Source organism: Saccharomyces cerevisiae, chromosome IX (genome assembly GCF_000146045.2).
Source record: "Saccharomyces cerevisiae S288C chromosome IX, complete sequence".
NCBI lineage: Eukaryota > Fungi > Ascomycota > Saccharomycetes > Saccharomycetales > Saccharomycetaceae > Saccharomyces > Saccharomyces cerevisiae.
The window spans coordinates 410,717-428,415 of NC_001141.2; the positions used below are offsets into that span (position 1 = coordinate 410,717).

Consider the following 17,699-nt stretch of genomic DNA (forward strand, 5'->3'; position numbering starts at 1 on the left):
AGGAATGGAAGTGCATTTTGCTATGATATGGGGAAATTATGAAGCCGATCAAACAATTAATTGTATCTAATCGGTCTCTTCTTTAGAAAAATGAAGTTTTTTAGTTTGGCAGATGAGGCAGAATTTAAGTCAATAATCATTTCAAAAAACAAAGCAGTAGATGTTATAGGATCTAAGTTAGGTGGTCAAGTGGTTTCTTTTTCAGATGAATGGTTTGCTTCTGCTGAAAATTTAATTCAGCCAACTGCTCCTATAAGGGATCCTACCAGATTTGTTCATTCAGGCGCATGGTACGACGGCTGGGAAACACGAAGACATAATGAGATGGAATACGATTGGGTTATCATCAAGATGGGAGTCGCTGCTGCCCATATTATTGGTGGTGAAATTGACACTGCGTTTTTCAATGGTAATCATGCACCATTTGTATCAATAGAGGCGCTCTATGACGAGGGCGAAGAAGGTAATATAGTGGAAGATGACTCGCGTTGGGTTGAGATTGTTGAGAAATTTGAGTGTGGTCCTTCGCAAAGGCATCTTTTCGTTAGAGGCAACGGCCTTACTAAAGAAAGGTTTACTCACATCAAGCTGAAGATGTACCCCGATGGAGGAATCGCCAGATTTAGATTATACGGAAGAGTTGTTCCTCCAGAACTCAAAACGAAGGATCATATAATTGACTTGGCTTATGTTTGCAATGGTGCTGTCGCTTTAAAGTATTCTGACCAACACTTCGGTTCAGTTGATAATTTGCTACTGCCAGGTCGAGGTCATGATATGTCGGACGGCTGGGAAACCAAAAGATCGAGACAACCAGGTCATACTGATTGGGCGGTAATTCAACTGGGCAGGGAGTCTTCTTTCATTGAGAAGATTATTGTTGATACGGCACACTTCAGGGGGAACTTCCCTCAGTTCATTACCGTGGAAGGTTGCTTGAAGGAGTCAGAATCAAGTGAGAACACTGGTGAAGGAACATGGGTAGAGCTAGTTGGTAAGTCAAAGACGGGGCCTGACAAAGAACATGTGTATGAAATACGTAAGAGTATAAGAGTCTCCCATGTCAAATTAACGATTATTCCAGATGGAGGAGTGAAAAGAATAAGAGTTTGGGGGTACTGATAAATACTTAACTACTGTATATTTTAAACCAATGCACTCTTGGCACTTTAAAAGTAAAGGTATAAATGTAGTTAAAAGTTTTTGTTTTGATAATTGAATGTTTTCATTTCGCTATCCCCACGCTACTTTATTTACTTCTTCTTCTTCACGACAAAACATTAAAATTTACACTCTATAAAAAACAATCATATTTCTATTTATTTTTGTGAGTTGACAAATCTTATCATAGTGATTAGAATCTGTAAACCGATCTCAATCGTGTCCAGAAACAGCGTGCCATCCCTTTGGAATGTTTTCGCCAGTTTATTTTGCAAACCCGAGAATCCTGCACAACCTAATATTACAATGTCTGAATCAAGCTTTTTAATATTTTCGCGATATATAATTTCTGCTATCTGCTGGAAATTTTCTGGACTATGTAGGTCGAGGACCTGTAAATCAGTAGATACCGTACCTTTCCATAAATTTTTGTTAACTGTATTCCCTGTCAAGAATTTCGATTCCACAGAGTTATTCAATATTGGAATCCATTCTTTATTTGAAGTAATAATAGAGAACTTCTTTCCAACCAAATTGCAATAATTAATACTACTATCTAATAACCCAACAATAGAAACATCTGCTTTTTCTTTAGCAGCTCTATCCTTTATCTTTGCTACCAAAGGATGATCTGAAAAACAGGCAATTAATATCCCGTTGAATTTCTGAAAGTAATATACCGACTCCTGGTCATCAATTAAGAGGGGAAGACAGGCCTCCATACTTTTAATACTTGTTTCCTGCCCATCAATTTGTGGTGGCGACGTGTCTGGCCCTGTGAAATAACTGATTTTACATGATTCCATTGAAAAAGTCTTTTCAATGGTTTCCCGCAAGGACACCGTCATTGACTTCGAACTATTAGGATTCACAACAAGTATTCTTGTTTCCATCGTTCGATAATTTGCTTAGCTAGTTTTTCTTTGTTCTTTTGATTTTCCTGAGGTAAGAATTAGTAATTCAGTTTCCTTACATATTCTCGCTTCAAAGGCTTAAATATGATCTGGCATGGAGAAAAAATATGAGTTCAATTTGTCATACCTTATCAGGCCTTATCAGCTCAAATTTGATTGGATTATGCGTTAAAACAGCGCCTAAAATTCTTCGAATATTCGTCAGGTTATGTACGTATACATTCTATAATTTACTTAAGTCAACTGGTTTGGCACTTGGCTTAATAATTTCATCATACAATAAAGTGGTCAAGAAGTCGCTAAAGATTTTACCAGTGACTTCAGGCAAAAAATACTTGGCTGCCAAGGCAAACTTGTTCTTTTCACCCAGCGGACTTGCTGAAGCCAATTTTGCAGTCTCTTCATTTAATATCTTAGCGGTCAATTCTGGAGTTACTTTGTCACCGGTATCACTTAAGACAACACCATGTTTAACCCACTGGTACAATTGACAACGTGATACTTCCGCAGTAGCGGCATCTTCCATCAAATGATTAATTGGGACACAACCAGATCCCCTTAACCAAGCCTCCATATATTGTAGGCCAATATCCAAGTTTACTCTGATTCCCTCAGTAGTGACTTGAGCATCTTGAATCTTCGTATTCAATAAATCAGATGATGTAACATGTACATCCGGGACAAAATATATTTGATTTGCTGTACCCATGTTACTGAAAACTTCATTACAAATCGGTGCCAATGCTGGGTGTGCTACCCATGACCCATCATGCCCATTCTTCATTTCTCTAATTTTGTCATTACGAACTTTGTTCATTGCAGCTTCATTAGCCTTTGGATCATCTTTTATGGGGATTTGGGCAGCCATACCACCCATCGCATGGACCCCTCTACGGTGACATGTATTGATCAATCTTTTCACATAAGCATCCATAAAAGGTGAAGTCATAGTCACTAGATCCCTATTTGGCAAAACGTGTTCAGGCAAGTTTCTCAGTTTTTTAATGGTCGAAAATATGTAGTCCCAACGACCACAGTTCAAACCGCTTGAATGTTCTCTTATTTGATAGATAATCTCCTCCATTTGGAAGGCCGCTGGCAAAGTTTCAATCAGAACAGTGGCCCTAATGGTACCGCGGGGCATTCCAATAAAATCTTGTGCAACACAGAATATGTCATTCCATAGTTTTACCTCCATATGGTGCTCCATCTTTGGTAAGTAAAAATAAGGTCCTTTACCAATTTTAACTAACTCTTTAGCGTTATGGTAAAAATATAAACCAAAATCGAAGATGGAAGCACTAATCGGTTCATCATCTATGTAAAGGTGCTTCTCCACCATGTGCCAGCCACGAGGTCTGACAATTAAAGTGGGCAGTCTTGAAATGTCATCCTTCAACCTGTACTCCTTTCTTGGTGTCTTGAAATCGATTTGATTTCTAATGGCATCATAAAGATTAACTTGTCCGTAAATCATGTTCTCCCAAGTTGGAGATGAAGAGTCCTCGAAATCAGTCATATATGTCGTTACTTCAGCATTCAAAGCGTTGACTAACATATTTCTCAATGGTGGCCCAGTAATCTCGCTGGATCTGTTGATCAAACCAGGGGCTGGGATAGCACCTTGCCATGTAGGATCGTTCCTGATTTGTTCGGTTTCCGGCAAGAAATCAAATCGGTATTCACCAGAGTCTAACTTTGATTGTAAATTGCTTCTGTTGGCTAAAAGCTGTTTCCGTGTTGAATTGAAAGTTCTATGCAGCAAAACAATGAACTCTAAGGCATCTTTTGTTAAAATATCAGCTACAGTAGTTTTGGAAGGTTCAAATTGAGGAGTCGTGTCGATGTCTGCGTATAGAGCAGTGTTGTCCAAGCTTATCTTCACCATTGTTCAGTGCTCTTTACCGTGCCTATGACACATACTCTAAGTGATATCAACTGCACAGAAAGTGAAGAATTAAGACTACATGCGTAAATGTCCCCATTTTATACTTATTGCTTCACCAATTGACGAAACTATCCAATCTTTGTGATACTTTCACGATGTACCTTATCCAAGATAAGCCAAAACTTATGAAATTCAATTTATGTGATAAGAAAAGCAAACGCAATTTTCCAAAATCCGCGGTATTCTATCGCACCGCAACTTTCAGCGGAGATTTTATGTCGATAATCGTAAACCTATGAAATTACTAATACATGAACATTTACATATTTACTTCGCCCACAGTCGCAGAATTAGATGATAATACAAACGTCGCCATCGCTGTAGTGTTCTTCCACACAGTCCTTCTCGGGCCTGTCAGGGTCCAGACTTTCGTAGATTAAGACTGAAAAATCCAAATGTTCTTCCTTGCCAAGTACTATCATGGGCGCATGCCAGGTACCTAAGCCATAGGTAACGGCCTGATTACCCAAACATGTAAAAGCCCTCAACGTAGACAAGTCTGGCTTATTTCCAATTTCTTTAGCGACTACTACCAAGTATGCTACTTCCGCTGACGTTCTCCCCATAGGCACAAACGTCTGCGTACTACACGGATGCTTTTCGAGGACTTTGATAGAATGAGAAATCGCCTGATTGGAGCCTTGAGTGAATACTCTATTCAGGTGCGGCTGTGGAAAGCAACGGAATAGGTTCCAATTGGGAACTTTACTGGTAGATTTATTCTCTACCTGGCTTACTTGAAGCAATTTGATCGCTGTTCCCTGGTTTGCACCTTTTTCAAGGTTTTGCATCCTTGAAATCTCTTCATCTGGCGAAATTATCGTCCCATACTCCTCGAAGGACTCTTTCGTCAATGTCTCCGCCACCACGGTCACCATATCTTTGCTTCAAAGATTTTTTGCCCTACAAGATAAGCATCAAGAGCGATTGGATGACAGTTACTGACTTATATATGCGAATGCACATGAATAGACCGCATATGCTTCTTATCAGTCTTACCTCGCTTATCTTTCCCCATTTATTTGCCAATCCATCTTATCTTATCTGGCACTTTGTCTCAGGGTTAGTGTTACAAAAAGGCTAGGACTTATTTCCAAAATTCTACTTTTGAAAATAACCCTAACAATAAAAGCAAGGGCATTCTGATGTTACCCTAGAAATGTCGTATTTCTTTTTATATCGTGGATCATGACAAAAAACTCAACATTTTCAAATGGGTGAGCTCTAAACCAGAAAATACAGCCGCCGAAAGCCTTTTAAAAGGACAGCGGCGCTTGATCAACAGTCGTTCTTGGGGTCGTTAAGACTAGATCCTGCTTCCCCCCCTTATTGTGCATTTAAAGGCACTTATTGAAGGTCATTTTGGCGAACAGAACATTTCGTTATGCAGCAGAACAGTGAGTTCTTAACGGAAACACCTGGAAGCGACCCTCATATATCTCAATTGCACGCGAATAGCGTAATGGAATCACAGCTCTTGGACGATTTCCTCCTGAACGGGTCTCCCATGTACCAGGATGATAGCATGGCGCATATTAATATTGATGAGGGTGCTAATTTCCAAAATTTTATCAAGACAGATGAGGGTGATTCGCCCAACCTGTTGTCTTTCGAAGGTATCGGTAACAATACTCATGTCAACCAAAACGTGTCCACTCCACTGGAGGAGGAAATGGAAAGTAACAGAGCCTTGAAGGAGGAAGAAGAGGACGAGCATGAAAATAAGGTTTTTAATGAAAAAAATATAGGCAACCCTGCTCATGACGAGATTGTATTTGGAAGAAAGGAGACGATTCAATCTGTTTACATAAATCCTTTAGATTACCTTAAAGTGAACGCAGCGCAGCTACCTTTGGATGTAGAGGTCTCAGGTTTGCCACAAGTATCTAGAGTGGAAAATCAACTGAAACTGAAAGTGAAAATTACGTCTGAAACACCACTAAACCAAAGCATGCTTTACTTGCCTAGCGATTCCATTTCAAGAGAAAAGTTTTATTTAAAAAAAAATATCGAGGATTTTTCAGAAGACTTCAAGAAAAATCTTCTGTACATCAATGCGTTTGTTCTATGTGCGGTCAGCAACAGAACGACAAATGTTTGTACCAAGTGTGTTAAGCGAGAACAAAGAAGAGCCGCTAGAAGGAAATCAGGTATTGCAGACAATTTACTCTGGTGTAATAATATTAATAGAAGGTTAGTCGTGTTCAATAACAAACAGGTTTTCCCCATAATGAAAACTTTCGATAATGTTAAGGAGTTTGAATTAACTACCAGGCTAGTTTGTTATTGCAGGCACCATAAGGCAAATAATGGCTTTGTCATATTATTCACTATAACAGATTGGCAAAATAGACTGTTGGGTAAGTTTACGACAACACCTATTATGATCACGGATAGAAAACCAGCAAATATGGATACCACCAAGTTTAATAACACTACTACCTCGTCCAGAAGGCAGCTAACGGAAGAAGAATCTACCACAGAATATTATTCAACGGATAACAACCAATTGAGCAAAGACGAAAATATGCCATTTCAATATACTTATCAACACAACCCATATGATAATGACAGTCAAATGAATAATATTCCACTGAAAGACAAAAACGTACCATTCCCATATTCCATCTCTCAACAGACAGATTTGCTTCAGAACAATAACTTATCACTGAACCTTTCTCTGCCCAATCAGCATATTCCATCACCAACATCTATGAGCGAAGAAGGCTCAGAATCATTTAACTATCATCATCGCGATAATGACAATCCCGTCCGTACTATCTCTTTGACAAATATTGAACAACAGAGTCAATTGAACCAACGGAAAAGAGCACGCAATAATTTGGAAAATGACATTGGTAAACCCCTATTCAAGCATTCCTTTTCAAATTCAATCAGTGCAACAAATACGATGAATCCAGCTTTACATTCAATGCAAGATTTCTCAATGAAAAACAACAACAATAATTTGCCATCAATTAATCGCGTTATACCTTCACAAGGCCCAATCAATGGTGGTATCGAAGTTACATTACTGGGTTGTAACTTCAAAGATGGTCTTTCTGTAAAGTTCGGCTCTAATCTTGCCCTTTCTACGCAATGCTGGAGTGAGACCACGATCGTCACTTATCTCCCTCCCGCTGCCTACGCGGGTCAAGTTTTCGTCTCTATTACTGATACGAATAATGAAAATAATAACGATGACCTTCCCCAAGAAATTGAGATCAATGACAATAAAAAGGCCATATTTACCTATGTTGATGATACTGATAGGCAACTGATTGAATTGGCTTTGCAAATTGTGGGATTAAAAATGAATGGTAAGTTAGAAGATGCAAGAAATATCGCGAAGAGGATTGTTGGCAATGATTCTCCTGATAGCGGTACAAATGGCAACAGCTGTTCAAAAAGCACAGGTCCCTCTCCAAACCAACACAGTATGAATCTGAACACAAGTGTTCTTTACTCCGATGAAGTCTTGATACAAAAAGTTATAAAATCATTGAACATAAATTCCAATATTTCCATATGTGATTCATTAGGGAGAACTTTATTACATCTTGCCTGTTTGAAAAATTACTCAAGCCTTGTGTATACATTGATTAAAAAGGGTGCTCGTGTTAACGATATTGATTCCTTTGGGCTAACTCCATTACATTTTGCTTGCATAAGTGGTGACCCTAAAATTATTAAGATGCTTTTAAATTGTAAAGTAAATTATTCACTGAGGTCACACAACGGATTAACTGCAAGAGAAGTATTCATAGCAAACCACATTCATTCAAAGGAAATAGACAAAAAACAAGATAACAGAGACAACCATAAGTTTGTTCATAATGACACTTATATCAGCGAAGTATTGTCATTGTTTGAAGAATTCCAAAACGGTACGAAGTTTACCGATAGTGTAGAAACAGACAGTAATTATTCTATTAGCAGGAAATATTCACAATCCAGTTTCAATTCAAGCCTGCTAGACAATGAATCTTTGAATGAGAACTTATTCGAAAGCCAAAGCATGATAAATCCCACTTCTATGGAGATTCAGCATCCAACCTTGCAACTATTTGAGAATTCAAGTTACTCTGAGTACGACCAAAGTGATTTCGAAGAAGACGGGGATGAAGATCTGTTCGTCACTGACGAAGTAGAAAAACCAGGTGTTGCATGCAGGGAGGAACAAAGCGAACTCCTTGATATTGGATCTAGCGCCAACGAACCCGAAGAGGATAATGGTAGTACATCTCTCTGGAATAGAGTTTTACATCGAATTAATGATGACTTACCAAAATATGAGGATCTGTTCCCGTTGTCTTGGGGTAAAGATGATAAATTGAAAACCACAAATCAAGACAGTATTGTGGAGCAGTCAGCATCTAATATTGAAAACTCTGAAAATTCGGAGGAAGAGGATTATGAGGAAGAGGAAGAATTTTTGAAAAAACAGTTTAACAGATTCTTCCAAAACAAACAAAACTTCCGAAATGATAAAATGTTAATATTTTTCTGGATACCCTTAACACTACTACTTTTGACATGGTTCATCATGTACAAATTTGGCAACCAAGATAGTTCCATCAATCATATAAGCGAATTAATCTCAGAGTACTTGAGAATTGCATTAGCAAAGTTCTTGCTGGGAAATGAAAGGATGAAAACTGCATTCAGGTCAAAATTATCAAACCTGCAAACAACAAGAATGTTGAACGATTTAATTGTCAGTTAGTCTGCTTTTTTACGTATATATATATATATATGTGTGTATAATGAAAAGACAGTACACTTAAAAGAAGAGAAAGTCATTTAAAAAAAGTCAAAAAAAAATTAAACTTGTAAATGTCAGCGTAACGATAATGTATATACTTTAAATGTAAACTACAATCTTGAAGATCTTTTAACACGAGCGCAATGTCTATCGAACAATTTCTTGGCTCTAACCCAGACAGGAGCAGTTTTTCTTTGAGGTAGGAGCTCTAAAGATGGTAAGAGATCATGAGAGAAAAATTCTGAAGCTTCTCTTGGCAGCAAAGAAGGCAAGTGATCAATAGAGATGACAGATAATTTAGGCCCGGCAGTGGTAGGTACCAGAACGGTAGGTTTGTTAAACACAGTAGCCACAGTGTATATTGGGATGGGGTTGTGAGGGTTGGTAGTGTCTGCTGATACGTCCACCACGGTCCTTAGTCTTCTGTTAGGATTATTCAGTTTCTCCATGTTAGTGAAAGGAGCAATTGGCTTCGATAGATATATACAATTGATAAAAATATCAGCTTGTGGAATTTCGTCAAAGGGACCACCACGGGAAGTTTCTTTGATATCCCATTTTAATATGTTAGCATCTGGAATACCAACTTTGTGCAACAGATCGATGGCACCGGAACCACATCTTCCTAGCGCACCAATGATTAACACGGTTGGCTTTCTGGCTCCGGTGGCTAAGGCTTCTTTATAATCTTTGGTAACATCTTTAACCAATGCCTTTTCATTGGGGTAAGGCGACACTGCAGGCAAGTCTTCATCGTCAGAATGCGTTTGCTTGAATGCCCAGTCTCTTACACCAAGGGCTGCACCTGCGAACCCAGCGTAAAATCCAAAGGCAGCAACTCTTCTACCTTGGTCATTTTCCAAAAATTCCAAATCATATAGAGTACCGTGTCCCTTAATAAATCTCATAAGGACATTTTGCCACCCAGCTTGGTCTTTGTAGCAGTGAGCAAACTGGATGTGTTCGTGGACTAGAGGGAAAGTATCGGTTTCAGGCATTTCCTTCAAACCTATAATGATTCTGTCGCGTGGAGCGGTTTTCCATGAACCTGCAGGCACTATAATGGCACCTGCTTGACGATATTCGTTAATATTGAAAGTAGATTGTGGACTGTCCTCTACATATATTTTGAAGCCCTTAGCTATCAGTTTTTTAACCGTGGTAGGTGTTAAGGCAGCACGTGCCTCTAGGGGTTTAGTTTCAGCTCTTAGATGTAATGTGACGGCAGCCATTTTTGCGGTTGTGTGAAAAATAAAGCGTTTTCGTTGTTATCTTATGGTATGCCTCCTAAAATACCAGTTTCCGTCAGGGAAGATGGGCTTTTTATATATTTCATCGTGGTTTCTCGAGGATGACTTTATGACTCTTTGTCGCTGAAATCGCAGGGGAATTTTGGCGGTTGAGAGCGGAATTCCAAATTCCGCTGGAAAAAAAAAATAATAATGCAAAATGTATAAATGTATAAGAGTCTTTTTTGACTCATCGACTTAGTATGTAACAATTTATATGTACCTGCTATCCTCAAGGCATAAAGTCCGCCAAGGCAGGGTCATTATAGCTCAAGTACTGTCCATTAACACCGTCAGGAATACCATGAAGGGCCAATTTGGCATAAACTGTAGCTGGCACAGAGCTATCCAGCAACTGGTTATTCTCCTTTAAACCTCTAAACATCTTCAATTGCTCTGCACTCATGGAGGAAGGCCCCACGTTCTCCCTAATGTTAACTTGCATATCTGTGTCCACAATACCTGGGGCGACGGCAATGGCTTTCACTTGCCTTTCCTCGTTGGCCAGAGTCATGGCGAAGTGGTTCAGAGCGGCTTTTGAAGAACCGTAAGCTCCCCAACTGCTGAAGTACATGTTACAGGCGTCCGAACTGACGAATACCACGTTACCGTTGGTCTTCTTCAATTCAGGTAACGCAATGCCAACCAAGGAAACAATGCTGAAGAAGTTGATGTCATACAGCTTCTTCCAAGCGTTGACATCAATCTCGTTGACATTTTGCACGGGCTCTAGGACACCAGCGTTGGCAACCAAGGAGTCGATCTTGCCGTGGCCCTTAACAGCAGCGTTAACCAACTGCTTCAACACGGAATCCTCGGTAATATCACCGACAACGTAAAAAAACCTGTCGCCATACTTCTCTTTCAACTTCTTCAAGGGTGCCTCAGACCTGGCTACACCGTAAACAACCGTGTCCTTGTCCAAACTGAAAAGAACATCCACGATGGACTTACCGATACCTCTGGAAACACCTGTAACTAAAATAACTTTACCCATGTTTTTTTAACCTGTTACACGCTGTAGTTAGACCCTTTTTTTTAGGTACAATATTCTTCCATTGCACTTGATCTTTTTCGTTTACGTATATATATGCAAAAGTTAATGTTCATACTGTCTTCTCTTCATTTCTTTGAAAACACCGCGGAATTCCTTCGGTGATACATTCAATCCGGTTCTTGGCACAGAAATGGCCGCACAAAACTGTCGCTCATCGCAAACCCAATAAAAGTTTAGTAGCTAAAAACTATAACTATACCCTTTTACATAATATAGTTTAGTACTAGCCCTGCACCGGCCCCAGTCGCTCATCGTTGTAGCGGAGATATTGACCGTTCAAAGAGTCGGGAATACCTTTCAGGACGAGTTGCGCTAGTACCGCCGCAGGCACCTTTGGGTCCAGCAGTGACGAAGTCTTGTACAATTGAGTAAACCTCTCGAGAGCCTTGGGTGTCATGCCCTGAGGACCCAATGTTTCCCTAATATCTTTCTGCATCTGCGTGTCAACGACGCCCGGTGCAATACACACGGCACGCACTTTATCACTGGGCTCTTCACTGGCAATGTCCATGGCAAAGTGGTTTAATGCGGCTTTCGAGCAGCCGTACGCCGACCATCCGTTATATGGTTTCACACTGGCTCCAGAGCTGACGAAGACAATGTTGCCTACAAATGGCGAGCTCTTCAAGAGGGGTAAACACAGTGCCACCAAAGAGACAATGCTGAAAAAGTTCACATCGAACAGCCGTTCCCACTGCTTGATGTCGTGTTCGGAGTTGGACTGGGAGATGGACTTCACCGGTTCTAGCATCCCCGCATTTGCGACAATACCGTCCAGTTTTCCATGCTTTTGCCGGATTTCCTCCACCAACGCTTCCATTCGAGACCTGTCCGTGATGTCGAGGACACGATAGACAAATTTGTCTGCACCGTATTCTCTTTGCAAAGACTGCAGACCAGCTTCCGTTCTTGCTACGCCGTAGACGATGCATTCATCGTCCTCTTCGATAACAGTTTTCACCAATTGCAGGCCAATCCCACGGGAGGCACCTGTAATCAAAATAACCTTGCCCATATCCCTTCTTTGACAGATTATAAGTTGTTTCTCTTGTTGCTGTTCGCGACAGCCCTTATTTCCTGTATTCCTTCTTCTTTTTCTGCATTATCGTTTTTAGCCACTTTACGAAAAAGGTCAAAAAGTGAAAAAAAGAGGGAAAAAACCATGAGGAACAGTATGCTCCCTTAATATCGGAAAAGCAATAGTAATAAAAACAGCATCAGAGCTTTCCACGTCTCTCTCTTCCAAGCTGTCATCTCGTAAAGTATTCAAGTTTATCATGTCAGAATTCTATAAGCTAGCACCTGTTGACAAGAAAGGCCAACCATTCCCCTTCGACCAATTAAAGGGAAAAGTGGTGCTTATCGTTAATGTTGCCTCCAAATGTGGATTCACTCCTCAATACAAAGAACTAGAGGCCTTGTACAAACGTTATAAGGACGAAGGATTTACCATCATCGGGTTCCCATGCAACCAGTTTGGCCACCAAGAACCTGGCTCTGATGAAGAAATTGCCCAGTTCTGCCAACTGAACTATGGCGTGACTTTCCCCATTATGAAAAAAATTGACGTTAATGGTGGCAATGAGGACCCTGTTTACAAGTTTTTGAAGAGCCAAAAATCCGGTATGTTGGGCTTGAGAGGTATCAAATGGAATTTTGAAAAATTCTTAGTCGATAAAAAGGGTAAAGTGTACGAAAGATACTCTTCACTAACCAAACCTTCTTCGTTGTCCGAAACCATCGAAGAACTTTTGAAAGAGGTGGAATAGGCAGGTCTTCTTCTTTTGAAGTTAGGTAAAGCTTAGTTTTCTTTTATATTTCCTGATAATACATACTCGCTAGTCAAACCTGTCAATTATTATGTGTCGCAACAGACTATATACGTATACATACATATGTATTGAAGTGTGTGAACGAATTACGCGGCTGCTAGTGCCGTACGAACGCAACAAAACGGTTTAGAAATTGCTACCTAAAGCACGCGCCTTTTCCTTAGAAGCAGCATACGACTCCTCTGAGGTTATGGTCTTTAACCATTTGGAAATGGCAGGATAATCCTCTGGTGCGGCAAACTTTCTTTCAAACGCCATCTGCAAAGGGAAAGACATCAAGATATCGGCACCGCTCAACTTCCCATCAACCAGGTAGCCGTTATTTTTGGAAATTTCACCCTCCACAAAGTCGAACTGGTTCTTAACTTCACCACTAGAGTATGCCTGACTGATCTTGTCTGCCACTTTTCTTGCCAAGTACGAAATAGGGAAGGGCATACCAGAATCCTTCACCTTTGAAAGAATGAACTCAATCATTAAAGGTGGTTGCAAGGAACCTTCTACATAAAACAGATAATAGTTAATCTGGTCTGCAATATCAGCATCTTCGCTCATTAAAACGTGTGAATGATCAAAATGCTGCAAGACATATTGGAAGATGAAACCGGACTCGGCAAGTATCTTCTTCTTACCAGTTTCTCTGTCTTGAACTTCTAACAATGGAGATCTTCCTAATGGGTGAATTTTCTTTAATTCTGGTGGAGCACGGAAGTTAGCATCTCTTTTATAAGGGACAATTTCATATTCAAGGTTCAAATGGTCTAATAACCACAAAAGTCTGAACGCTCTGGAATGGTCCAACCAATGGACTTTGATAATTGGCAACGACATAATGCTTCCTTGATTTACCTTTTCCCTCTCATTTTAGGTTGTTGTAAAAAATATCAACGATCGTTTTATATATAAGGATTCTGCCATAGTATTTCAACGTTATCCACTTCCCCTAAATTTTCACCATACTGGAGCGAGCGGGTACGAGGTGAAAATCATTAGTAAATGGCCGTAGCATGAAAAGTGCGATTGTCATAGTAACAAGGAGGGGCTTATCCTTGGCTATTGCGAGGCACCCCCTCTGTTGCTAACGGAGGTTGTAACTGCCGGTGGTGGTTTTCCTATTAGGCTAGCCTTGGCATACAGATCACCCTTAGGGCCCACTTTGGTGTGAGCTTGAGGTGCTTAACTTTGTCAATACAAGACGGGCTGGGCTAAGCCTTGTAAAAATCCTCATTTGAGCAATGTACTAGTTATAAGCGCAATAGGTGTTTTTTGGACACCCTGTTTCCGTAATATGTCCTCCCCCAAGGGAGCTTACACTCTTGAGTAAAGTCTTCTTCAAAAAAGTAAGGTCAAACCCCGAAACTGAACGCCATGCATTTCCCCCAGCCAGATGTATGTTACTATCAAAGATCTTATCCATGCAATGTCAAGTTACCGTATAGAACCGATGACGCACTGCTCCGTGCCCATGAACTGCATTTTACCGACGGTATTTGGCTAAAGAAGAGAGGAGCTGATTCAATACAAACTGTTCGTAAACAATTACGATTCTAAGGATACTAGAAGCAGCAGCGGAATGAATAGACGGTAACCTTACAAGAGAATAAGTACGGTTGCACTAGTAATATATATAGAAAGTGAAAGCTGGCCTGTTTTCTTTACCGTCACCTGCGCAGTGCGAGCCAAGAAAAAAATAAAATGATACAAGGAAAAAAAAAAGTTGAGCAGGAAGCAACTTTATTTGCTCAGGATGGTAGGCTATAACTTTTCTTGCAGTAGTAATTACAATGGTGGTCACTTCATTGAAAACAGCTTCTAGTACGATAAGTGGCCGGCGTTGGACATGAACAATATCTGCGATATTATACCTACCAAATCCGAGGTTAAGCTTCCCGCCTTAGACCGTAGCTGCAATGATTCAAATCAACAATGTCGCTTCCGTAAACCTCTCGTTATATATGGTAATAATATTAGCGATTACTTACGTATCTTCTACCAGTAAGCAAAGCAAATTCTCCATATTCTAATTGTATTGACCACGGCTGTAAAATTAACTAAGCCACTCATTCTTGGATGGTTCTATCTGACACTTGTCTGTATGAAAGTATTACTGATTAGCTCTACTTTAATCAATATGAGAAGGAACACACGGCTAAAACCATTCTGCGTACTTATTAATACTTCTCAGGAATAATTGAAGCGATGCAGTGTAATCTGCGGTAAGAGCATTAATCTTTAGTAAATATATTGGTTGAGAAAAGCGAAGCTTATCGCGTGTCATCGTGCATAGCACTGATTAAAAACATAATTGCCCATGCACTAGCGAAATGAGCCCAGTCCTTAATCCATACGTGGTCGTGCTTTACTGAATATCAGAAGATGCAAAGGCTCTTTTCAATTATCTAGTACATTGAACTTAGGAATGTGGGGAAACTGAAGGTCAAGGAAAAAATTAGCGCCATATGTTGGTATGATGTCAATAGCAGTAGAAAAATATATAGACAAGAAAGACGGGGGAGTAAGAAGTTCTGCTCGAGGGTATGGGAAACCACAACAAGGTACAATATTCTTACATAACGTTATTATTATTTCTTTCTCCATTTTTCATTATCAATCCTTGAATTTCAGCTCCAACTAAATCTGATGACCGTCTCTCACTTTCTATATCGTTCTCTACACAGTATATTATAATATACCAATAACACGAACTCCAGTCAGTAGATCGTTGCCGATCTTCATTCTAACAAGACAAGAGATGAAAGTATTACAACAGAAAGATGGCACTTGTACTTATTAAAGTAGAAGTGGATGTATTAGTCCTGGATATGCTTTATTTTTGAAGCATAAGAACAATAAGAACATCTTCTTAGCCGGCTGAATAATCGCTGATAATTCGATTTTAAAAAGAAAAGTACATCGAAAATTATGTGCTAAACAAGATATTAAACTTTTCTTCTTTCGATTGCACCAATCTGAGGGAGCAATTCATAAATGGCTGAAAAGAAAAAGAAATGGTTTGTGCTTTCGATTAGTTGCTTTTACAAAATTCTTGTCCTTGGTTTGAAAGGTCAACGGGTATGAGGACGGAGTTGGAACGTGGTAAAAAACGTTCATATTTGCCTACCTGTCAAATAAGCATACAGCGATAGCGACATTTCCCCTTTAGTTGGCGCACATATTTTACTAGGTTAGAGAGAATGTATGAGAAAGAAACTAAAATTTGAAGCAAGAAGGTACCATAAAAAACCTAATATATGTCTATTTTTGGAAGTATTTTTTGTGCAAACGGCACGCTATTGAGAGAAAATAAAGAAATGTTCGTACTTACTTCCATTAAGAACAATATCAACGTGCTTAACCGGCTAGAAACTGCGGAGGAAAATACGTGGGGGTATAAACTGTTCTGGGACGATTGTGTCAGGCACAGAGTCTTCTAGAAGAAATGAGGGAAATCAATTTGGAAAAACGGCAACAGTATTTGTAAGCGCTTTCCAGTAAAATAACGAAAAAGAGAAAACTTCAGTACCACTATTTATGAAGGCACACCAAACTTTTTGTTTTTACGAGCGGCAATGACATCAAGAATGGACCCTATAACACGAAACATTGTCTAAAAAAACTTTTTGCCTTTTTTTTTTTCACTGGTTTTCAGGCACATTTTAAAATTTACATAATTTCTTCTAGAAAAAGTTTAAAAAGCTATATTTTGCCTGAATAGCCTGGAACATTCAAGGCACCAGGAACCATGAATTAAGATTATAGACTTTTTGACTGCAAAAAGCGGTTCATATGACGGATTACGAGATGTCCGTTCGCTTTGTGTCGAGCTTACGAAGATTGACGTAACCTTCGTTTAGGTTCGAGGTGTGAGGTGCATTACATCATGAAAGAGTATTATTACAGCATATGACATGTTTCAGTAGAGCAAAGAGAGAAGGAAAAGGACCAGATGAAATGTCTGGCCAGGCCTTCAATAAGCAAACTGAGTGGAACATGTTTGCCCAGTCCTTCCGTTTAGGCATGCTTATATAACGCTGCATGTTGAGGGTTTTTTATGTATTTTTAGCAGGGTATCCGAGGATTTAGGTCATGAAAGTTTTCTACTTCTTCCTCATCTCGAGAGCTAGGTAAGAGTCTCGATTTCATTATGGCAATCTTGATAAATACACTGGAAGCAAAGTGTTTTCTTAAAAAGAAGAAATTACCGTGTTCTTGTGTTACCCAAAAATACTCCAGGATCTCTTACCATACATAGAAAGCATTCGGAAAAATGTTGAAATCGGTTAGCCAAGAATATCGATAATATGTCGCAGTAGAAGTTAAAGACAGATAGGAGAAGCTTGGTATAACACATGTATGACAGTAACTTTAGTTCTTAACGTACAACGATTGATATCTCATAGATTGAATACGGGGAGAGAAACACAAGAGAGCCCCATTTTGGATGCCAAAGAAAAGGATAATGGCAGCCATAGAGCCTTTGTCGCCCCTATACCGTTCGTGCACGAATAGATGATTTACAACGTCCTCCTAAACATCATAATAGACTCAATGAAGGCCGTTACAGTGACGCGGCGTCTGAATCATTGAACCTATAAGTTTGCTCCCACTTTCTTGGCAAAAAGTCTGGTGTTTTCGAAAGAAAATTTTGCTGTTCATTTCTTGAAATGAATCGGCTTACCAAATTCATACCAGCAGTGGTCATCTTACCTAAGATTTCTCTTCACATTTTCACG

At 39.6% G+C, this 17,699-nt stretch overlaps 10 protein-coding genes across 10 annotated transcripts, besides 2 other annotated features; 3 read left to right on the plus strand and 7 right to left on the minus strand.

The window, feature by feature from the left end:
• Positions 1–90: 90 nt before the first annotated feature.
• DAL2 (allantoicase) lies at positions 91–1,122 on the plus strand (the record flags this gene model as incomplete). The annotated part of the gene is made up of 1 exon (NM_001179551.1): positions 91–1,122. One exon carries the CDS (start codon positions 91–93, stop codon positions 1,120–1,122), a length of 1,032 nt encoding a protein of 343 aa, NP_012295.1.
• A 96-nt stretch (positions 1,123–1,218) lies between these two features.
• Positions 1,219–1,295: an origin of replication (ARS922; Autonomously Replicating Sequence).
• A 24-nt stretch (positions 1,296–1,319) lies between these two features.
• On the minus strand, positions 1,320–2,054 carry DCG1 (Dcg1p; the record flags this gene model as incomplete). Its single annotated transcript, NM_001179552.1, has 1 exon — positions 1,320–2,054. The coding sequence occupies one exon, from the start codon at positions 2,052–2,054 to the stop codon at positions 1,320–1,322; it is 735 nt and encodes a 244-aa protein (NP_012296.1).
• Positions 2,055–2,298: 244 nt separating this feature from the next.
• DAL7 (malate synthase DAL7) lies at positions 2,299–3,963 on the minus strand (the record flags this gene model as incomplete). The annotated part of the gene is made up of 1 exon (NM_001179553.3): positions 2,299–3,963. One exon carries the CDS (start codon positions 3,961–3,963, stop codon positions 2,299–2,301), a length of 1,665 nt encoding a protein of 554 aa, NP_012297.3.
• Positions 3,964–4,313: 350 nt separating this feature from the next.
• DAL3 (ureidoglycolate hydrolase) lies at positions 4,314–4,901 on the minus strand (the record flags this gene model as incomplete). The annotated part of the gene is made up of 1 exon (NM_001179554.1): positions 4,314–4,901. One exon carries the CDS (start codon positions 4,899–4,901, stop codon positions 4,314–4,316), a length of 588 nt encoding a protein of 195 aa, NP_012298.1.
• Positions 4,902–5,407: 506 nt separating this feature from the next.
• MGA2 (Mga2p) lies at positions 5,408–8,749 on the plus strand (the record flags this gene model as incomplete). Its single annotated transcript, NM_001179555.1, has 1 exon — positions 5,408–8,749. The coding sequence occupies one exon, from the start codon at positions 5,408–5,410 to the stop codon at positions 8,747–8,749; it is 3,342 nt and encodes a 1,113-aa protein (NP_012299.1).
• Positions 8,750–8,898: 149 nt separating this feature from the next.
• LYS1 (saccharopine dehydrogenase (NAD+, L-lysine-forming)) lies at positions 8,899–10,020 on the minus strand (the record flags this gene model as incomplete). The annotated part of the gene is made up of 1 exon (NM_001179556.3): positions 8,899–10,020. The coding sequence occupies one exon, from the start codon at positions 10,018–10,020 to the stop codon at positions 8,899–8,901; it is 1,122 nt and encodes a 373-aa protein (NP_012300.3).
• A 289-nt stretch (positions 10,021–10,309) lies between these two features.
• Positions 10,310–11,074, minus strand: NRE1 (sepiapterin reductase family protein; the record flags this gene model as incomplete). The annotated part of the gene is made up of 1 exon (NM_001179557.3): positions 10,310–11,074. One exon carries the CDS (start codon positions 11,072–11,074, stop codon positions 10,310–10,312), a length of 765 nt encoding a protein of 254 aa, NP_012301.3.
• A 283-nt stretch (positions 11,075–11,357) lies between these two features.
• IRC24 (sepiapterin reductase family protein IRC24) lies at positions 11,358–12,149 on the minus strand (the record flags this gene model as incomplete). Its single annotated transcript, NM_001179558.3, has 1 exon — positions 11,358–12,149. One exon carries the CDS (start codon positions 12,147–12,149, stop codon positions 11,358–11,360), a length of 792 nt encoding a protein of 263 aa, NP_012302.3.
• Positions 12,150–12,411: 262 nt separating this feature from the next.
• HYR1 (peroxiredoxin HYR1) lies at positions 12,412–12,903 on the plus strand (the record flags this gene model as incomplete). Its single annotated transcript, NM_001179559.1, has 1 exon — positions 12,412–12,903. One exon carries the CDS (start codon positions 12,412–12,414, stop codon positions 12,901–12,903), a length of 492 nt encoding a protein of 163 aa, NP_012303.1.
• Positions 12,904–13,092: 189 nt separating this feature from the next.
• Positions 13,093–13,797, minus strand: GTT1 (bifunctional glutathione transferase/peroxidase; the record flags this gene model as incomplete). The annotated part of the gene is made up of 1 exon (NM_001179560.1): positions 13,093–13,797. The coding sequence occupies one exon, from the start codon at positions 13,795–13,797 to the stop codon at positions 13,093–13,095; it is 705 nt and encodes a 234-aa protein (NP_012304.1).
• A 1,687-nt stretch (positions 13,798–15,484) lies between these two features.
• Positions 15,485–15,709: a long terminal repeat (Ty1 LTR).
• Positions 15,710–17,699: the final 1,990 nt, after the last annotated feature.